The sequence below is a fragment of the Cydia fagiglandana genome, chromosome 1 (assembly GCF_963556715.1).
Source record: "Cydia fagiglandana chromosome 1, ilCydFagi1.1, whole genome shotgun sequence".
Lineage (NCBI taxonomy): Eukaryota > Metazoa > Arthropoda > Insecta > Lepidoptera > Tortricidae > Cydia > Cydia fagiglandana.
The window spans coordinates 2394938-2415995 of NC_085932.1; the positions used below are offsets into that span (position 1 = coordinate 2394938).

The 21058-nt window shown below is 37.7% G+C and overlaps 2 protein-coding genes across 4 annotated transcripts in view; one reads left to right on the forward strand and one right to left on the reverse strand.

Annotated features, from left to right (window-relative positions):
* The window catches only part of LOC134674862 (multidrug resistance-associated protein 1), a 56949-nt gene extending 41748 nt beyond the window's left edge, over positions 1-15201 (reverse strand). For 2 of the 3 annotated variants that reach the window (XM_063533159.1, XM_063533048.1), the window contains exons 1-2: positions 14771-15200; positions 7909-8214 (exon numbers count right to left, since the gene is read on the reverse strand). In XM_063533159.1, coding sequence (XP_063389229.1) covers positions 7909-8214; positions 14771-14818 — 354 coding nt within the window. In that variant the 5' untranslated portion in view covers positions 14819-15200. Of the gene's footprint in view, positions 1-7908; positions 8215-14770 lie in introns of all 3 variants that reach the window. The other variant, XM_063533107.1, reaches the window with a different exon arrangement.
* A 366-nt stretch (positions 15202-15567) lies between these two features.
* LOC134670179 (splicing factor U2af 38 kDa subunit) lies at positions 15568-21029 on the forward strand. The gene is made up of 5 exons (XM_063527879.1): positions 15568-15859; positions 16348-16502; positions 17107-17264; positions 17786-17985; positions 20882-21029. The coding sequence occupies exons 1-5, from the start codon at positions 15816-15818 to the stop codon at positions 21027-21029; spliced, it is 705 nt and encodes a 234-aa protein (XP_063383949.1). The 5' UTR covers positions 15568-15815.
* The last annotated feature ends 29 nt before the right edge of the window (positions 21030-21058 follow it).

Consider the following 21058-nt stretch of genomic DNA (forward strand, 5'->3'; position numbering starts at 1 on the left):
CATAACTCCTTCAATTTGAATTTAGAACTCATTATTATTTTTTATTTGATTTTGTTTCTAGTTCTATGCCATATATATAGACTTTAATATTATTTAGAACTGCTAAAAAACAAGATCGGCTTACTTTAAATATTTCGTCAATTTTACCTTTGTTTCTAAAAAACTGCGATATTTAACTGTCATATAGGTACTATTTATTAATGTCTTCCAAAATTATTTAATTAAATATTATTTTCTCGTAACAGGACTGAGGGGCTACCGCGTAAACCGAAATTCGCAATTTGCGGGGATCTTTCTCTTTTACTCCAATGAAGGCGTAATTAGAGTGACAGAGAAAAATGCTCGCAATTTGCGAACTTCTATTTTCGCGGTTATAGCCCTGAATCTTGTTGCTCACCGATCCGTTCAAAAATATACATAAGTACTGAATATAATTAATAGATATTATAATTATACAATTAATACAGAAATGTAATGGTACTTAATGAAAAGGAATATTGTGTATATTGTTTCGACGAATCAGATACTCTCAATAAAATCTATACATGAGGCCAAAGCTGTTCATAAATATTAAATGACTTTATTATCTCTATACGCCTTACTAACTCTATGTGTCCTATTGTGGAAAAAAAAACACAACGACAGTCAAGAACGGAATTCTTAATTTGAATTTTTCAGATTTTTGAGATGCTAGTCCATTGCTTGGAAAGCCCGTTCGAAATTGAAACTTATTTGCAATATAATAAGGTCGTATTTTGTAGATCTCTCTCATACTTATAGTAGGCTATTAAGATAAAATTAAATATCCAACAAAAATAAGCAAGCAGAATTAAACTTTATGTCAAAGACATAAGTCATAAATTTCAATGCCAAAGTTTTAACTAAGGATGTTTCTCGCCTAATATGAATTGACCAGTGTAAGCATCAGTTAGCTAGCCCTAAGCAACCAAAGGTCAAGCTGCAGTTGAAAAACTAATAAAGATAAAGTTAAGCTGATAATTTTCCCGCCGTCTCCATGCTTCTTTAAGTTGGGTATTGACTGGTCAGCTGCCTGTTAGCTATAGTTTTCGCGAAAATCGCCAGGACAGAGGTGAAAATTTTTGTATGAAAACTTACAACTTTAAATGCATTTTTTGACGAAACTATTGCAGTCTAAAATGAAGTCAAAATCAGTCCATCGACTCAATTTTCTGCAAGCTTTCTAATGGTACCCCACACGATTCTTACAAATGAAAAAAGTTTCAGCCTACCCCTCTCAACCCCCTAAATTTCCCCCTTTAATAAGAAATGAGCAGTTTTGACTTATTCACAATATGAGTGGTGGTAATTGCTATAACTGTTCCAAATTTTAGGTATCTTTGTCAAACGGTCTCTGAGAAAAGCGTATTTAACTGATTTGCAAGACCGAAGTGATCCCATAAGTGTTCCGTAAACAAAGTTTTGTACGGAACACTAAAAATACATCAAATTGTGTAAAAAATATTTTCAATAATGTTATTATCCAGAGAAGAAAATGGGGAACACGTTTGTATGGAAAATCGGTTTCGAGGCGGTCGTTCCCTTTTGTCTTAAACTGCGGTGACACATCTCTTGTATTAAGATCTGTGTCACAATAAGTACCGTTGTGGTGGCTTGGCAACTGATGCGAAACGAGTCAATCGGTTTTTGATGACCGCGCGGAACCAATCGGATTTTTTTTACAACAGAATAAAAATAGGCCCATTTGTTGAGTAGGCACCCTATAGCGGGAGGTGCTGGGCCTACAATACGGCGTTGCGTGAACAAGAGATTTCCTTTGGCAGATCCGGTCCTTAGGACCCAAGGATGGATTTAAGAAGTGGAGCCACCGAGATTTTTGATGGAAATTTTAGGGGGGGGGGTCTCAACTTGATCTTGATATCTATGTCATTTAAGCTACTAAGTCAAGTTTGGTATCGTTTTCATATAAATCAGGGATGCCGAATTCATTTATGATATCATAATGATACCGTTCCGAAGTAAAAACACATAAAATATGAAAATATACTTTTTTTTTTCTACTTCACGCCTAAACTGCCAACCAACCAATACCAACCAATAACCAATTTAGTTAAAATTTGGTACAGAGATAGTTTGAGTCCCATCCCAGGGAATAACATAGCATACTTTTAATCTCAAAAATCATCCCTTAAGGGTGTGAAAAGGGAGGTGGAAATTTGTATGGGGATCCAATAACCGCTGAACCGATTTAGATTTTGAGTTCCGGGGAAGAACATATAGGATAGTTTTATTCAAAAAAAATCTCTCATAAGTGAAAATGAAGGTGTAAGATTGTATGGAGATTCAATAACGGCTGAACCAATTTAGATGAAATCTATGTCTACATCTTTTTTTTTATGTAATTGTCAGCAAACGAGCCGTCTGATGGGAACGCTAACATCTTTGATTTAGTTGAAAATGATACTAAACTTGACATAGAACCTATACTTAAAAAAATATTAACCTCAGACGTCACCGACCGTTAAAACCCCCCCACCCCCCCACCTGCATCAAAAATCTGGGTGGCTCCACTTCTTAAAATCATTTTAGGAACACAAAGACTGATTCTGCCAAAGGAAATCTCTTATTCAGTGAACGCCGTAGTTGACCTTTTTATGGCCTGAGCACACTCCACTAGGCATCTCAGCTTCACGGTGTAGTTAATAATAAAATAGGCAATAAGCGTTATACGCCTAATAATTGTGATCTAAGGAATGTTAGGAATGCGTACTTTGAATTTGTAGCCCCGGCCCTACGTTGTAGAGTACATACTCGTGCCACTTAGGTTTTTTTCACTGTTTGTGGCTTTTGTTGCAACGAGATAAGGTCCACCGTTGGTCAGTCAAAGGTGTCATTATACAGTACTATTAAAGAGTGTAATACAACGGTCGAGTAATCGTCGGTAATGGGCACCACAGATCACCCGAGGCAGAGGCAGACCAAAAATTAGATGGCGAAACGATCTGGACTCATTTTGTGGCGACTGGCGGGAGCATGCACAAAGCCGTGACGAGTGGCGAAAGACAGGGGAGGCCTTTGCCCAGCAGTGGGACACAATATAGGCTATTAAAAAAAATACAACGGTCGATAATCGTTGTGTTACATTCAATAAAGATCGTAGACGTGCCGCGTTTAGCTAGGGAACAACTGGAACAAGATGCCTTATTTTGATTCGATATTGATCGTGTGCGCTTTGGCGAAGTGACCATAAAACGCTTAAGGCTCCTCTTCACGTTGGGCCAACACCAACGCCAACGAGGGACGCATTTGTGCGTTAGAGGGAGCAAGTGATATTGCTATCTCATTCTACCGCATGGCTGCGTCCCTCGTTGGCGTTGCCGTTGGCCCAACGTGAAGAGGAGCCTTTACATATTATTGTTGAATAAGGACTTACGAAACCTTAAAAAGGAAGTCATGTGGGCTTCAGCTAGTCCAACTGATATTTGACGCTCCGCCACTTCTAGGTGTTTTATATTTAGCTAGCTAGCGGAGTTGCGTTTGGTACAATTGGTTCTGGTCTCTCTTTTTCAAGGGTCGGATCACCAAAACTGAAGTAGCAACTGACCTCTGCCATCCGTAGCAGTAGAACTATGGAGAAATAAGAAGGCTTCGACATAGCTTCCTTAAGTTGTATGGGAGGTATGGTAAAACTTATTATAAGTAAATAAATTATGAACTTGCTATTATAAATAAACAATAAATTATTAAGTTACAACTTGATAAGTTCAAATATTATCATGAATAAATTTCCACAAAGCTCGCTTTTTTAACTACTAGAGACCCGCCCCGGCTTCGCACGGGTTAACAAATTATACACTTAAACCTTAACCTTCCTCAAAAATCACTATATTGATAAATGAAAACAGCATGAAAATCCGTTGTCGTAGTTTTTAGGATTATCGCGAACATACATACACACAAACAGACAGACGCGTCGGAGGATTATGTTTTATACGGTGTATGGTATGGAGTCCTCTAAGCTTACTTATTTCTCAAATCTCTATAGCATAGAACTTAAGCTTTAAAACCGTTTTGATAGTTTAGCCTTGAAATCATAAACTGTCGGTTTTTAGGGTTCCGTACCCAAAGGGTAAAACGGGACCCTATTACTAAGAGTTCGCTGTCCGTCCGTCCGTCCGTCCGTCTGTCACCAGGCTGTATCTCACGAACCGTGATAGCTAGACAGTTGAAATTTTCACAGATGATGTATTTCTGTTGCCGCTATAACAACAAATACTAAAAACAGAATAAAATAAAGATTTAAATGGGGCTCCCATACAACAAACGTGATTTTTGACCAAAGTTAAGCAACGTCGGGAGGGGTCAGTACTTGGATGGGTGACCGTTTTCTTTTTGCTTTTTTTTGTTTTTTTTTTTTGCATTATGGTACGGAACCCTTCGTGCGCGAGTCCGACTCGCACTTGCCCGGTTTTTCATTTTATAATAAATATTACATTATACAGGGTCACGACCCCGAATCGTGGAGCAAGAGAGCCAGACATCATACAGAATCCAAAGATGAGCCTAATGATGTTGTTAAAAGTCATAGGGTGACCATAATAGTAATTATGGTCACCCTATGACTTTTGACATACGCTTTTTAAGTATAACATTAATTTTACTTGAAAAATAAGAATAATTAAAGTAATTATCTTTTAATCAAATACTACCATATGAATATGATAATGTGGATCATTTACAGAGTTAGAAAAAGTGGTTCTGGATCACGACCCAGAAATCACCCTGTATTGGTATTGAACGTTAATACGGGCCAAGTTCAAGAGTTGTTTATCTCCCGCGACTTTAATTAGGCGTTATGAATATGGCCGACATGGGTAATTGCCACTCACATAACAATAGGACGCGGCTTCATTTTGTTTTCCCCTTAGTTTATGTTTAAACACCGTTATCTTGTATATTATTATACCTCTAGCAAAGATACATTGATTGAGTAAGATGTGTAAAATCTGTATCTTTAGGTAATTAAATAAAAGTAAACAATTTGTAAATTTTCGGGTAGTTATAACATTTATCGGTTAACCAACCGAATACATAACCACCTGGATCAGTCACGGAACGACCTGCCTTTAACCTACCTACATTATTTGATCATGTAATGTTTTTATCTACCCTCAACTGGCTTAACGAACCATTTGAGGGTAGATCTTGTTTACTTTAATTTAAATACCGAAAGATACAGAGGGCGCTGTAGAGCTTGATACATTTAGCGGTAACTCTGATTACCAAAAGTTGACGTTTGACAACGTTTGATGGTTTTTAAACTGTAATCTACAAGTTAAAAGGTGTTTGTTATCTATCACGTAGCAGAATACAACACGGTTGAATATCTCATCAGTCATCAAGTACCTACAAATACTATACTTCATAAAATATTGCACAACATTTGGTGAGTAAATTATGAACGCTTGAGAGAGAGACTTGTAAATATTTAAGACGGACAATCTCGATATCGCGTGCCTTTTTTATAACTTTCCATTTTATAGCTTTATACGTATAAAATCTGACACCTACTGCTAACGTTCTAAAATGTGCTAATTTAGGACTTCGAAATCCGACTTTCCTCGCCGCTGTCATATGCATAAAAGTACAATTAAAGCATTTTATTCTAATATGGCACCATCCAGCGCACCATCTAATTTTAACATATTAAAACCTTTTTTAGAAATTCCTTTTTTGATCCTTAGGGATTCAAAATGATTTATTATGCTTTTAATCTATTTTTGTGAGTATAATTGTAAATAGTAGTAGGGTGGCAGTTTTCATACGCAAATAGGTAAAACGCGTAAAAATTATATTGAAAGTTTCGACCAACACCTAGAGAAACTCTCGCTGGCTGGTTGGATCAAGGGTCAGATGCAGAAGCTGGTAATTTTGGACACGGCGCGTATAGTACGTCGGTTCCTCTCTCTGCAACCCTGACCACCGGCAGCTTGGGCCCTGCCCCGCTGCTGAGGGCACCCTAGGTTAGGTTTTATATGATTAGTTTATATATGAGTTGTAGGTGTTTTTATATTTTATTTTATATACATATTAAATTTTATATACATAATAAAAACTCCAGCCTAAGAAGGATGATGAATTAAATATTAAATCTAAAACATTGACGATTCTCAGGGCGTTGTATAGGGGTTGTCAGTCTTCTTTAGTACCTAACTGCTGGCTAGTGAATACTGTAAAATCACCATTACTCATCACATGTACTTAATTGTTTCATCTCTATTTCGTCATCTTGTCATTCTGTTTAGAACAAGCATTCGAAGATGTTAACAACATTGACATATCCTAACTAGGTAACTAGGCAAATAGTTCGTATCAAGTCGGTAACAACGATTCGAACGTATAATAACTTGTTTGCACGCGTTTTAGTTAGATGAGACAATATAGTTCAAATACACTGATTATTAGTCATGTCAGAAGCGCTGTTGGCCTAGCGGAAAGATCGTGCGGCTTTCAATCCGCAGGTCGCGGGTTCAAACCCCGGCTCGTACCAATGAGTTTTTTTGAACTATGTACGAAATATCATTTGAGAAAGATGATGACACTATTAGGTATTTGTCATCTATTAAGAATGACAAAGCGATTATTCTTTAAGGCTCACTTGCACCATCCCACTAACCCGGGGTTAAGCGGTTAAACCGATAACTTAGTGTCAAATTGTACTGGTAACCATGATAACTCCAGGTTTAACCGGTTAGCCCCGGGTTAGTGGAATGGTGCAAGTGGGCCTAAGAGTCTCACGAACCCGCCGCCAAAAAGCCGCTCACATACAGTGCGTGTATCGCCCACAATGTTAACTGCCCTTCAGTAGACCTTATAACGAAAGGCATAAGGTCCATTGATGGGCAGTTAAGAGTGTTGCTGTCTGTACCGTAGCAATCTGAACACGCATGTCTATTATTATCGTCATTAAAGACTTAATAATATAGGCTATGTTCAGATATTTATGAACACCTTGGCCGCTCCGATATATCTGACGGCGTAATCGGCGTATGTAGTGAGAAATGAGCAATAAACAGCCTTGGTCAGATTCAGGTCGTTCGCTCAATTACCTAGTAACGTCAAGTCACGCTTCAAGTCTAGATAACACCCAAAGGGGCAGTGCACCGAAAACGCAGCGTCATGCACAGTTGCAATTCGGTTTCGGCATAATAAACATGTTTCGTTGGAAGTTTCAGTTTCGGCCAAAAACTGCCGAAATTTGTGTGGTGGTGTGCGACCGAGGTTTCGGTTTCGGCAGGTTTTGTTTTGGTATACAAATACTAATCACGTTTCGGTTGAAACTAGAGCAAAACCAAATCTTCGGTTTCGGTCGGTTGCTCTTATTTCTTTACCATTTCTAGCAACGAAAACGAGTATCAGCCGGGCTAGCACATGATTGGGGCGACAGTATCTCGCGGCGAGATAGACTGCCCGTCCCTCTAGCATAGTTAAAAAAGGACGGAGTCTATCTTGCCGCGAGATACTGTCGCGCCAATCATGTGCTAGGCACTAGGCCTACAGACATAGATATAGAGTATATGATATGTATGTATATGTATAAACGGAGAATGCGTCCGCGTATAGGCAACTCTATGGCTGCTGTTCGACAGGTTCTGGCTCCTCTACACGATGTGCCAACGCCGGCCACTCCAAAGGACGCAGCCATGCGGTAGAATGAGATAGCAATATCACTTGCTCCCTCTAACGCATAAATGCGTCCCTACGAGTGGCCGGCGTTGGCCCATCGTGTATAGGAGCCATTCGACTCAAACGCTGGCGCATCTCCGAATACCATTTTCCATAGCGCTGACTAGAACGCCGGCGCTCAAAATAGTATGGGGGAGGTCTCTAAATCCTTAAAGTAATAAAAAAATATAGAAAAATACTCACAAACGTCAATATCTTAACTATAGGCGTATAATAATCCACGTTAAACACATCCTCTTCCTGCCTCGAGAACCGATGCACAGTCGTCCCCAAGTCCACAAATGTCAACACTATTAACAAACTCGTGATTATCAGCTTGCTGATATTGAGTGGGTTCCATGGGATGTTCCGTTCCTTGCTGTTGATGATGTAGTATGTGTCGAGGAAGGCGGCCAGCCAGAGGTATATGCAGGGGACCCAGATGAGGACGGTCTTCTCGAAGCATTCTGTGAGCTCTGGGTTGTCTGTATTCCATGTTAGGTTGCTATCCTGGAAAAGAAGGGGCGATTAGTCGGTGGTAACAGCAACACTCCTAATTGGAAAATAATGGTGGACGATTGTAAGCAACGTCCGTCATTTTGAAAATATAATCCAGTTCCGAACAACAGGATTTTCCTTATACCAATGTCAACGATTAAATATGCCCTAATGACGTCCGTAGACCGAACGAACATTTTTCGACGCGTAAATGGGTCCTAAATTATGGTTATGTTTTTAAAATGATGAGCGTTTCTCCGAGCCTTGATGGAAATATATTGAATGTACCACGGTGTCAATACTAAATAATCCTTAGCGCAATTAATTTACAATTCGTAAATAAATATTATTGCAACGAGATGAGGTCTACTGTACCAATAGCCATTATGTAGGTATTTTATCCCTAATTTGATCATTTTTATTTGTTTATTATTCCTAAAGCCAGGTCAATACTGAAGTTAAAATGTAAATTCAAGTATGCAAGCAAGTTCAGATCCTGATCTGCTATCTATTGAGAAAATATTTTCTCTTAGTTAGTATATTCTGACCCGGATATTTTTAACAATTATGGGTCACAGTAAACTTTATGAGTTAGATAATAAGTTACTATGAATTGTAATATGCAGTGCCCTTACAGGGTTAAAAAAAATCGGAATCGTCGATAAAAATCTGTATGTATGTAGGCCTTTTGAGTCAAGCTTTATTGCTACTATCATGGATCCGCTTACTAGAAAAGGGATTCGGAATCCCGGTAGACTAAGGCCAGCCTGCCTTTCAAGCGCAGTCTCGAAAACTTAAGGCGAAAAGTAGCACAATTCCAGTGTATTGGAAATTCTGAAATTTTATAAGATCTGACCCCTAAGGGGGTGGTCTATTTTATCTATTTAGTGCGAGTATATTAAGTGCAGTTTGAAGACTTATACGTGGATGAATTTTCAAGTAAAGACTAGTACTTATAATATTGTTTTTATCTCTCCTAAAACATCAAACTCGACTCCAGTTGCCACTATACTATTAAAAATACCACAGTAACAGGTTTTGCCTATTCATGGTCGTGATGACATCAGAACGAAAGGTCAAGGGGACTCCGGTCAGAAATTGGTTGATAATGTTATGTATAATTATGTAATCCTATTGTTATTTATGGTACATATATACAAGAAATTACGAAGACGCGTAAATTACCATAGGCAAGAGCGTCGGCATGCCCTAGCAGGCGTGGCTCACTTCGCGATTTCGTCGCTTTGCTACAGGTAGCTAAAAGTACATCTGTTCGGCCCCAATTTTGGGGTTTACCATAAGCCGCGCGTGGCGCTGTCGCCACCTAGCGGCCATATCTGTGCTGATCGTAACAGACGCGTTTTGTTAGAGAGTGAGTCTTCTGTACCTAGTACTATTATTTATTCTGCGGCCCTAGCGAAAGGGAGGGGCATAGATTGTGTGTAATATTTGACTGTTGCTTTCTTTTTAACCGACTTCCAAATCCCAAAGGAGGAGGTTATCAATTCGGTTGTATGTTTTTTATTTTTATTTTTTTTATTTTTTATGTTTGTTACTCCATATCTCCGTCATTACTGGACCGATTTTAAAAATTATTTTTTTGATTGAATGTATATGCATACAGATTGGTCCCGTTTCTGTCAAAACCCAATTCTGATGATGGGTTCCATGAGGAATCGAGGGAACTCCTCAAATCTTAAAGGCATACATATAGTGATTTTTGGGTTTTTATCATCAAATCAAGCATATACATCCAAAAGAGTGACATTTGATGAAGTGGAACTGCTGATGATGATCAGAACGGAACTCCTCAACGACGCATAGTTCACGGTTGGCGATTTGTCCTCTTCGTTATGTTTGTTAAGCAAGTTCAGTTTTTAATGCACATATTTGTCAAGCTCGAGTTCTGATGATGGGATCCATGAGGAATCGAGAGAACTCCTCAAATATTAAAGGCATGCGTATAGAGATTTTTGTATTTACATCAGAAAATTTTTAAGCATTTTCATTAAAAACTGTCGCATTTGATGCAGTGGAACTGCTGATGATGATCAGAACAGAACTCTTCAACAACGCATAGTTCACGTTTCGAGATTTTTCCTCTTCGTTATGTTTGTTAAGCAAGTTAAGTTTTTAATGCACATTTTTGTCAAGCTCGAGTTCTGATGATGGGATCCATAAGGAATCGAGGGAACTCCTCAAATATTAAAGGCATGCGTATAGAGATTTTTGTATTTACATCAGAAAATTAAGCATTTTCATTAAAAACTGTCGCATTTGATGCAGTGGAACTGCTGATGATGATCAGAACAGAACTCTTCAACGACGCATAGTTCACGTTTCGAGATTTTTCCTCTTCGTTATGTTTGTTAAGCAAGTTAAGTTTTTAATGCACATTTTTGTCAAGCTCGAGTTCTGATGATGGGATCCATAAGGAATCGAGGGAACTCCTCAAATATTAAAGGCATGCGTATAGAGATTTTTGTATTTACATCAGAAAATTAAGCATTTTCATTAAAAACTGTCGCATTTGATGAAGTGGAACTGCTGATGATGATCAGAACAGAACTCTTCAACGACGCATAGTTCACGTTTGGCGATTTTTCCTCTTCGTTATGTTTGTTAAGCAAGTTAAGTTTTTAAGCCACATTTTTGTCAAGCTCGAGTTCTGATGATGGGATCCATAAGGAATCGAGGGAACTCCTCAAATATTAAAGGCATACGCATAGATTTTTTTGTATTTTCATCATAAAATCAAGCATTTACATTAAAAACTGTCGCATTTGATGAAATGGAACTGCTGATGATGACCAGAATAGAACTCTTCAACAACGCATAGTACACATTTGGTGATTACGAATTTCGATTTTGACTTGGACTGGGTCCCGGACTCGGACCCAGAACCGGACTCATACCCGGATCCGGTTTGGACCCGGACCCGGACCTGGACTCGAACCCGGGCTCGGACCCGGACTCGGACTCGGACTCAGACCCGGACTCGGACCCGGACCTTGACCCGGAAAACCACTATGATACCTTAACTAAATAAACCACTATGATTACCTACCATAAAATGTGTAAGTATATAAGTATGATGATGCCAATCTTACTAGCCCCTCCCGTTTAAACCCCCGTACACCGCACCGCATGCGCCGTTAAGTGGGTTAGGTTAGGTTTGAACTGCGATCCTCACAGAACCGAACTGCTATCAGAGAAGTGGGTTAGGTTAGGCTAGAACTACGACCCTTACAGAAGCGAAATGCTAGTAGAAAAGTGGGTGGTTTTACCTCCTTTTCTACATAGTGTACCATCTACCTACAATAATCTTTCACCGGCCCCCATAGAAGTCGGTTTTTTTTTTCTTAAAAATTATTGTATACTTATTTGTTCCCTCAGGACTTCGTGTGTAAACCGATTTGGAAAATTATGTTTTTGTTCATCATAATATATAGTTCTCCTCTAAAGTATTAATATGAGTACCTATAGAAGGCAAGGTACCTTTTGTTACCTTACGTTTTGTGGCAACTAATTCTCGAACTTTGGCGGTTGGTTAGCGGTCAATACGAGTAAGTTCAATAACCTACTTACGGCATAATGTACCTACAGCTCCATATACAGGATGTAACATGAGGAAACCGAATAATTTTAACCACGCATTTCTGAGGTCAAAAGAAGGAAATAATGTAATATGAGTTTAGGTCAATTTCGCTAAAAAAATAATTTTGTTTTGTTTTTCCATTTTTTTGTGTGTACATAAAAAATAAATGTTATTGGTAAACTTGTCACTTAAAATTGTTTTTTAATTTTTTTTTCGTAAAACCTACTTTTTGCAAAGTGTTACTTGTCACTTTTTGACATCTATCAATAAGGATATTTAGACTACGTCCCATAGCACCAACATCGCCATCAAAAAGGCCTTTTACACTATGTAACAATAAAAACTTGCTTTTTTTAAAGTTATCTCTGAAACTATAGTTTGTTTCTTTTAGCATTAGAAAGAACTCGGCAGAAGGAAGCGTACAGTTTTTATCAGGCTCGTTAATTGTTAATAATTATTGAATTATATAATGTAGCATGGTCAATACATATAATTTACTTCAAATTGTTACCGCTAAAAGTGCCAGATTTAGAACCACAAGCGAACTTCTCCGAAGTTCTTTTTAATGCTAAAAAAAACGGACTATAGGCGAATTTCAAAAAAGTTTATAGGACATTTTTGTCTCTAAATATGATCAGGAATACGCTGTTGAAATTATTCGGTTTCGTCATGTTACACCGTGTATATTATGTATTAGGTAATGACTATGCCAACATGTGTCATTGACTTAATTTACTTTGACATTAAGAAAAACACTTTCATATTGTGAGTAGACCGCTGGTGGCCTAGCGGTAAGAGCGTGCGACTTTCAATCTGGAGGTCACGGGTTCAAACCCCTCGTACCAATGAGTTTTTCAGAACTTACCTATGTACGAAATATCATTTGATATTTACCAGTTGCTTTTCAGTGAAGAAAAACATCGCGAGGAAACCGGACTAATCCCAATAAGGTCTAGTTTACGATCTGGGTTTTAAGGTCATATGGCATGTCGCTTTCTTAAAAACTAGTGCCTACGCCAATTTTTGGGATTAGTTGCCAAGCGGACCCCAGGCTACTATGAGCCGTGGCAAAATGCCGGGACGACGCGAGGAAGAAGACTTTCATATGCGAGTACTGCGCCTATACAGTATACAGACGGCCTACCGTGAATACCTATACCTGTACAGTTTTCGTTATCTGCCTCTCTATCATTCGTGCATATTCGAAATCGAGAAATAGACAGGCAGGTAACGAAATTTCGATTTCGAGGTGGGCTCTCACATCCTTTCAAGAAGTGATGTCTATTGAATGTATTTAATTAAAACCGACGTCAGGTATACTGATTTTTTTACTGCCATTAATTTATTTATCATTTCATCAAAGTAATGTATATCACTTAAATGTTACGTGACCTTATTATTTATTTATTGAATTTTAATATTGTTTACATATGGGTTAATATCAAGACATAATGTACCAATTTATTAATAGTAAAACTAATTAAGAAGATACTGGTTGTAAATAAGGCTGATTTTTGCTTAATAACATCATCATGAATCATGGTAGTTCTTCATCTAGTTTAAATAATTACAAGTCATTCTTAGGGTGTGCAAGTACTGGTAAATCAATTGGACCCAGGCATTCCCTGGTCACTCTTTCTTTGTACCAGGAATCAATACTCCAATACTCTTTATTGGACAACAAGAGGAAGCTGTACAAATCACAAACTAAAGGTAACACAATTCATAATCTTATTTCTAATTAAGATCTACACTTAACACATTGCATACGAAAAATGAAGTGAGCCAATGAATGCTATCCTTAATGGCTCATTTACAATAGGGCAATAAAATATACATGTCAATTTTAATTTTTATGTATTACTAGTACCTATTCCAACTTATCTTAAACTTGTCATTAAATTATATAATCAAAACTTCTTGATTTCCAATTGTATTCATATTTGAGTAAATTATTTTTTTAAGCATGACTTTGGACAATAATACCTTTCTCACACATTTTTGGTTAAAAAAAAACTTACCCACATACAACTGAAGTAAGTGACAACAGATCTAGTCCATAATTAGGTATTTTCCTTTGTATTTTCACGGAAAAATATGAATTTGGTACTGGTGGTGGTGGAATATACAAAAAGTACTGCGGTTGATTGAAGTAGCATGACAAATACGAAGTTTTCCGACAAAATATGATGGAAACAATTATGCATTACATTCATCATTAACCTCTTGTCCATGTAGGATAAGGATCCTGATCAAATGTTGGGTCTGAACAATTTTTTGTGCTCTATACACACATTAGATGAAAAGTTAAACATTCTAAGCATCACTTGCACTATTCCACTAACCCGGGGTTGGTTCCACTAACCATGGCAAATACAGGATTTACCAGTTAACCCCGGGTTTGTGACCGGTGCAAGTGGCCCTAAAGCATACACAATTGGGTCGCTTAACTTCAAAGTCAACTGTCAGATTTAGCGATTTTGATATCATGTACAGGAAATAGAGTAGATATCTCCTAAGAACCCTCTTAGGATGAATGGATTTGAATTTGAAATTAAGCAACACAATTTTCCATGGGATGATTGTGTTTTCAGCTTCTCTGTTACTAAAAGGGATGGATCCTTGGTATGTTATGATGTAGGTATGTTTTGCACCAATTGAAGTCAAGTTTTGCACAATAGGTAGTACATTCAAGATAAGTACCTACCTACCTATCTACTAAATTATTTACCACCTTCATAAGACTATTTTAACGCTCTTAATCAGAACAAATACAAATATGTAACTAGTTCACAGTTGTATTATTTCGCTCAGAATCGTTATGCAGAAACATTATAAACATCTTGTAATATTTTTTTTATGAAAGTTAAAATTCATGCCAATGTTTCCATTAACTTACTGTCGGTAGTTGAAAGTATACATTAAAAATATTTCGAACAAACGCGATTACCAAAATAAATAAGGACTTACCCAAAACTTGGAGCCGCAAAATCTGTCAAGCGGAGACTCGAGAGACATTGTCACTTATTACGTGAGCGTAGAACCAGTTATCTCCCATAGATTTGCAACGAGAAATCTAACGGCCGTTCATATAAAACTTATCAGAAAATTACTCTCGCACTGGATGTTTAACTTTTTTTACACTCAACACATGTGATAACTGCCAAAACGGCGACCGTTATTTATCAACTATTAGCTGCACAACACGTTAGCGGGTGATGTATATATTTCTGTTCTAAAATTTAAAGAATGTTGAAGGTGTTGTATGGTCGATTACAACATTGTGTAGCGCCCACGAAAACCGCACAGCGCGACGGCGACGAGACAACACGACTCACGCAGCGTGACAGAAGGAAGTCAAGGAAGAGCAAGCAAGAGGAAAAAAATCGGAAATAGGGTTTGTAAATGTTGCAATACTCATATGGGTATAGAATAAACAAATTTTGATTTTATACAAGTTAACCAAATCATTGTATTTATTTATATATAATTAGCTGCAAATAAAACATTAATAAAAATTTAAATGAATTTATTGTTTTCACATTTTGTCACCGCGATTACTGATACATTGCGGCATTTAATCGATCATTTGAATTCGTTGCAACTGAGTAGTCGGCAATGTATCGATAATTGGTGAAGTCTGTAGAGCCCATTAGAGTTCTAATGTTGGCAATCATGAAATTTCCTGCAAAATTCTTGCAAATCTATATTATCTATGCTCCATCACCGACCATTCACCGACAGCTTTTTATTTCTTATCTGTGAAATGCCACAATGGCGGACAGCGGCACGATTACCGCTAATGTTCTTTTTTGTTGAGCGAAACATTATTAGTTTTGTCTTTTCAGCACGATAAGGTACGGCGGTTTGTTCAGCAGGTCAATATAAGCAAAGTGATATAAGAAGAACTATAACTATTATACCGTTTCATGGTAATTTTGTTGTGCATCGTTCTTGACAAGCAGAGCAAGCTGAGCCAAAGCATTACACTCGTCATCAACGGCGTTTTAATACCATGGCCGAGTATCTAGCTGCTATCTTTGGCACAGAAAAAGACAAGTAAGTTTTTGTGTTTGTAATCTAAATGTCTACTGCCTCTAAGTAATTTTTATTATTACGATGCGTAGAGGTTATGATCTAACTTAATTTTCATCATGAACACCTGAAAGCCTACGTTGAATCTTCAGTTATCGTCAAACAGGATCTTTTGTAACAGTATGATCTATAATGCGGATAGTTCATGATAACACATAGCCAAACAAAGCATAAATATCATCATTTTCTCAGTTCTATAAAACATTCCAAGATTCATAGAAAATAAAAAACCTATCAACTAGAACTTTCTAATTTTACATGTATAATTGTTTGATTAGTTGGGTACTTATAAGTACGCTTATACTTTATAAGTACGGTTTCCAGTTAATTTTCAGGATATAACTATACAGTTTCTTTTTTTAAAACTAAATGTTTGGACTGTTTGTTTGTAGTTTTTACCTCATTTGGCTTTGGTTGCTATCATAAAATAACCATAAATCTTTATGTTACAGGGTCAACTGCTCCTTTTATTTCAAAATTGGAGCGTGTCGTCATGGAGACAGGTGCTCTCGGATTCATAACAAGCCAACATTCTCACAAACAGTGTTGCTGCAAAACCTTTATGTAAATCCTCAAAACTCTGCTAAGTCTGCCGATGGCAGCCATTGTAAGTAATATTGTTTAAACTTAAGCATGTCCAACAGGGCTTGCAGCATATTATTGAGCTTCCAAGGTAATAAGCAACATGCTCTAATGCTGCTCATGTTTGATTTTGCATTTGTTTAACATGAGCGTATTGAGCTCCGATCTTTGAGCGAGACAACACTATGCGCATATTATAGTGACATCCAGCTTGCATATCAGAGCAACATGTGATTCAATCCAGTGTTATAACTGCCTATACCACATTTCAATAATGGAGTGGTTTACTCAAGCAACTTTCATACAAAAGGTTTGGGCTCCATCCCCTGCTTGTTGCAGTTTCTTAGAACTAGTGAGAATAGAGTATTACTTGCTTTTTGCTACTAATATCTTCCTGAAGGAAAACATGTGTGTTGTTACGAAGCAAAAAGTCCCACTTTCATAAACATGCTCCAAGCCTTCCTATCTTAGGCTCTAAACCCTTCTGGCCTCGCTCCAGCTCGAACCTACCTTGTGTACACGGTTTCCAAACTAAAGCGATAGTCACATTATTTATATCCTTTTCAAATAGTATGTCCTATCCTATCCAATTCAAAACAATATGATATATTTTTCTTGTTCTGTTACAGTGGTTGTAGCAAATGTGTCCGATGAGGAGATGCAGGAGCACTACGACAATTTCTTTGAAGATGTGTTTGTAGAGTGCGAAGACAAATATGGAGAGATTGAGGAAATGAATGTTTGTGACAATCTGGGAGATCACCTAGTCGGGAATGTTTATATTAAAGTGAGTATTAAATATACACTGACAACATTTTATTTGGCCTTATACTAATTTATTTTACTGGCATGGAGACTCTTTGACAACAGACATTGAAATTCATTGAATGTCACGATGTAAACATTAATTGTATATACCCTGTATTACTGAATTTGCCTGTGAATGTAATGCAAATATATAATTAGAATCTGAAAAAAAGAAGAAGGGATTTCTCATTTTTAATGATTTTATCACAAAAATGGCAAATGACATTGTTTAAAATATGCCTAATTAAGAATTAAGAGCTTGTTCAACCATTCCCAAGTATAACCTCAATGACTACTGACTATGTAAAAATATGGGTGTACAAATCATCTCAAAAATATGTCCCATAACTCATGTCAGTGAATTAACAACTATGTGACATATTTTCGAGTAAGTTGTCTAAACCCATATTTTATAGTTGACTGTACTTTTGTACAGTCATCTGTAGTGTGAGGCTGGCTGGCAGTGCTTTGTCGCTTACAATAATTTATATGATTTTGCAGTTTCGTCGCGAAGAAGACGCGGAGAAGGCCGTGAACGACCTCAACAACCGCTGGTTCGGCGGCCGGCCCGTCTACGCGGAGCTGTCCCCCGTCACGGACTTCCGCGAGGCTTGCTGTCGCCAGTACGAGATGGGCGAGTGCACCCGCTCCGGCTTCTGCAACTTTATGCATCTTAAGCCTATCTCTAGGGAACTCAGGAGGTGAGTCGAGGGGCCTCTAGTTAATATATTATACTTCCGCGAGGCAAACACGCGGTCGCTTTAAAAAGGCATAAAGGCAGAGTATAGTAGGAAAATATAACGTGCAACTACGTCACTTGAAAAAATCGTTTATAAGTACCAGAGCTCGGATAGGGTGAGCTATTTGCCTTATATATGACATAAGACATGTCAAATTATAAGGCAAATAGCTCATAATTCATAATTCATAATTTATTGCATAATAATCATGTGGTACAAGACAGATATTACATTAGGGTAAGTTCACACATGAACCCTGTTAGGGCACAGCAAATGTTTCTTAAAACTAAACTAGAACTAGGACGTACAGTGCAGGCACATGTGTACATAATTAAAATTAAAATATTTAAACGCATTTTGATGCTTATGTTCAACATAAGATTAAAAGCTAATATTTATTATTTTATACAGTACCGGTCAAAAGTTTAAGTTCACTCTGTAAATTCGGTTAAATGAAGCTATAACACAATGTACTAATAAAAGTATTTAATAATCTTTTATTACATAATAAATTAAAGGTAATTCTCTAATTTAAAACCACAATTAAATAAAAAAGATCAGTTTTTGCCAACTTTAGACTCTTCAAAATATCCGCCTTTTGCTTTCAATGCTGCCATACACACTTTCGGCATTCGCGTAATTAGTTTTTGCAGTGTTGATGTCGAAATTTTATTCCAACAAATGTATAGGTATTCCCAAAGCTGTTCTTTATTAGTTGGCCGCATTTTTCTCACACTCCTGTCCAATTCATCCCATAACAACTCAATCGGATTGAGGTCGGGCGATTGAGGAGGCCAATCCATATATTTTAATTCTTTTTGGTTCTCTTTGGATGAAATGTAGTTTTTGCACAACTTCGACGTATGCTTGGGATCGTTGTCTTGTTGGAAAACAAAACCTCTGCCTACAATCCGTTTTCCAGATGGAAAAGCGTGACGTTGCAAAATGTTATGATACATTTTCTTATCCATTATGCCATTGACTCTCACGAGATCACCAACTTTATCACCCGCAAAGCATCCCCAGACCATAACTGATCCTCCACCGTGCTTCACTGTTGGCATCACGCATTGCTTTATCATTCGTTCGCCTACTTGTCGTCGAACATATTGACGACGTCTCCCTCCAAAAATTTCAAACTTCGATTCGTCAGAAAATAAAACTTTAGACCACTGTTCAGACGTCCAGTTTTTGTGTTTCTGGGCCCATTTCAACCTCTTAACTTTATTCTGACTACGTAACAAGGGTTTTTTGGCAGCAATACGACCTTTTAGACCATAGTTTCGCAGACGCCGTTGCACTGTCGAAACCGATACTCGCTGTTCTCGGGTGGCGTTGAGTTCTTCGCAAATTTCTGGAGCAGTTAGAGTACGTTGGCGTTTGCTCTGCACGCAAATAAATTGGTCTTCGCTTTTAGACGTGACTTTTGGCCTACCTGATCGAGATCGACTGCAATTAAGACCGGTTTTTTGTTTTCGTTTCAAAGTACTCACGACAGCGGTTTGAGAAACCTTCATTTTTTCAGCGATTTTCCGCGTCGTGTAGCCCTCATTTGACAGAGTTACAATAACAGCACGAGTTTCGACACTAAAATCGGCTTTGCGACCCATTTTAAATGATTTCTAACTTCACGAAATCTCATAGGAAATACGGAACAAAAATATTAAATGGATCAAATTTTCCGAATAACATAAAACGATTCCTCCAAGAGGTATTTTTATTGTTATTTGGTAGTCGTGGAAACAATTAAACGTTTGAAATTCAAAACATATTCTATATTTGAGCATAATTACATATGATAACCTTATTTCGCAGAGTGAACTTAAACTTTTGACCGGTACTGTACTTATGTTATTACACTTATACATTATTTATTTTTGATAGGTACCATTGATTTATTATTATTAATTTGTTTTTAAATACACTCCCATAGTATCATTAATAAATTAGTATCAAGGACATTTAATTCAATTCATCATTTATTAATAAATTAGCATTAAATATATTTATTTCATCAATTTATCATTTATTCATTATACAATATTATAGGTAGGTATATTTAATTTAAATTATTATTATTTTATTTAGGCAAAGATTCATCATTCAGGTACTCGTCTATGGAATAATAGCATTTTTTTAGAAGCAATTTTTTTAGTTCCCTTTTGAAAACGTTGTCTTCAATTTCGTTTATAATTTTTTCGGGTAGTTTGTTTGCTACAAGTATGCATCGATAGTAAGGGCCTTTTTTAAACATTTCTAATTTTGTTGGGGGTAGTTGTATTTCAATTTTAGAATTTTGCCTTCTTTGCGAGTTAACAACTTTTTTAGTGAAAAGATGGGAATTGTTCCTAACAAAGAGTGCCGCTTCCATAATATATATAGAGGGCAGCGTGAGAATGTTTAATGCAGCGAAGTGCGGTCGACAACTGTCTGGTATGTGCGTGTTGGTAAGTATGCGAATACATTTCTTCTGCATCAGGAATAGTTGATTGGCATCAGTGCTGGCCCCCCACAGAATCACACCGTACTGGAGCCTTGCGTGTGCAAAAGCGAAATATGCTGACATCTCACCCTATCCGAGCTCTGATAAGTACACACAGGCTGTATCTGGCACTATACATATACCCTAAACCTATACATATACATATTCATAAAATTTAACAGGCTTATTTAAATTATGTTGTATCCCTTTCTTACAAACACATAAGTCAAAATGACAGACACATAAAGTCAAACGATTATTAGCTAATTGAGGTTTGTAGCGTGTTTATGACTAAGGGGGATAGACGTCTCATTTTCTTACAAATGAGTCCCGAAAGTTTATCACATCATTACAATCGACTTGTCTTTTTTCCAGATACCTATACTCGCGCCGCAAGGGCGGGCGGCGGTCGCGCAGCCGCTCGCCGCGCGAGCGCCGGCCGCGCCGCTCCCGCAGCCGCGAGCGCGGCGCCGGCGCCGCCCGCCGCGACGCGCCGCGCAACTCCCGCGCCGGCCGCTACTGACCCCTCCGCCTCCACCGCCTCCACCGCCG

Excerpts from the sequence above, each read along its gene's own strand:
- LOC134670179 (XM_063527879.1), top strand. The coding sequence starts at position 15,816 with ATGGCCGAGTATCTAGCTGCTATCTTTGGCACAGAAAAAGACAA. Across the intron at positions 15,860-16,347 it reads TTTGGCACAGAAAAAGACAA|GGTCAACTGCTCCTTTTATT; the intron begins GTAAGTTTTTGT and ends TTTATGTTACAG. Across the intron at positions 16,503-17,106 it reads GTCTGCCGATGGCAGCCATT|TGGTTGTAGCAAATGTGTCC; the intron begins GTAAGTAATATT and ends GTTCTGTTACAG.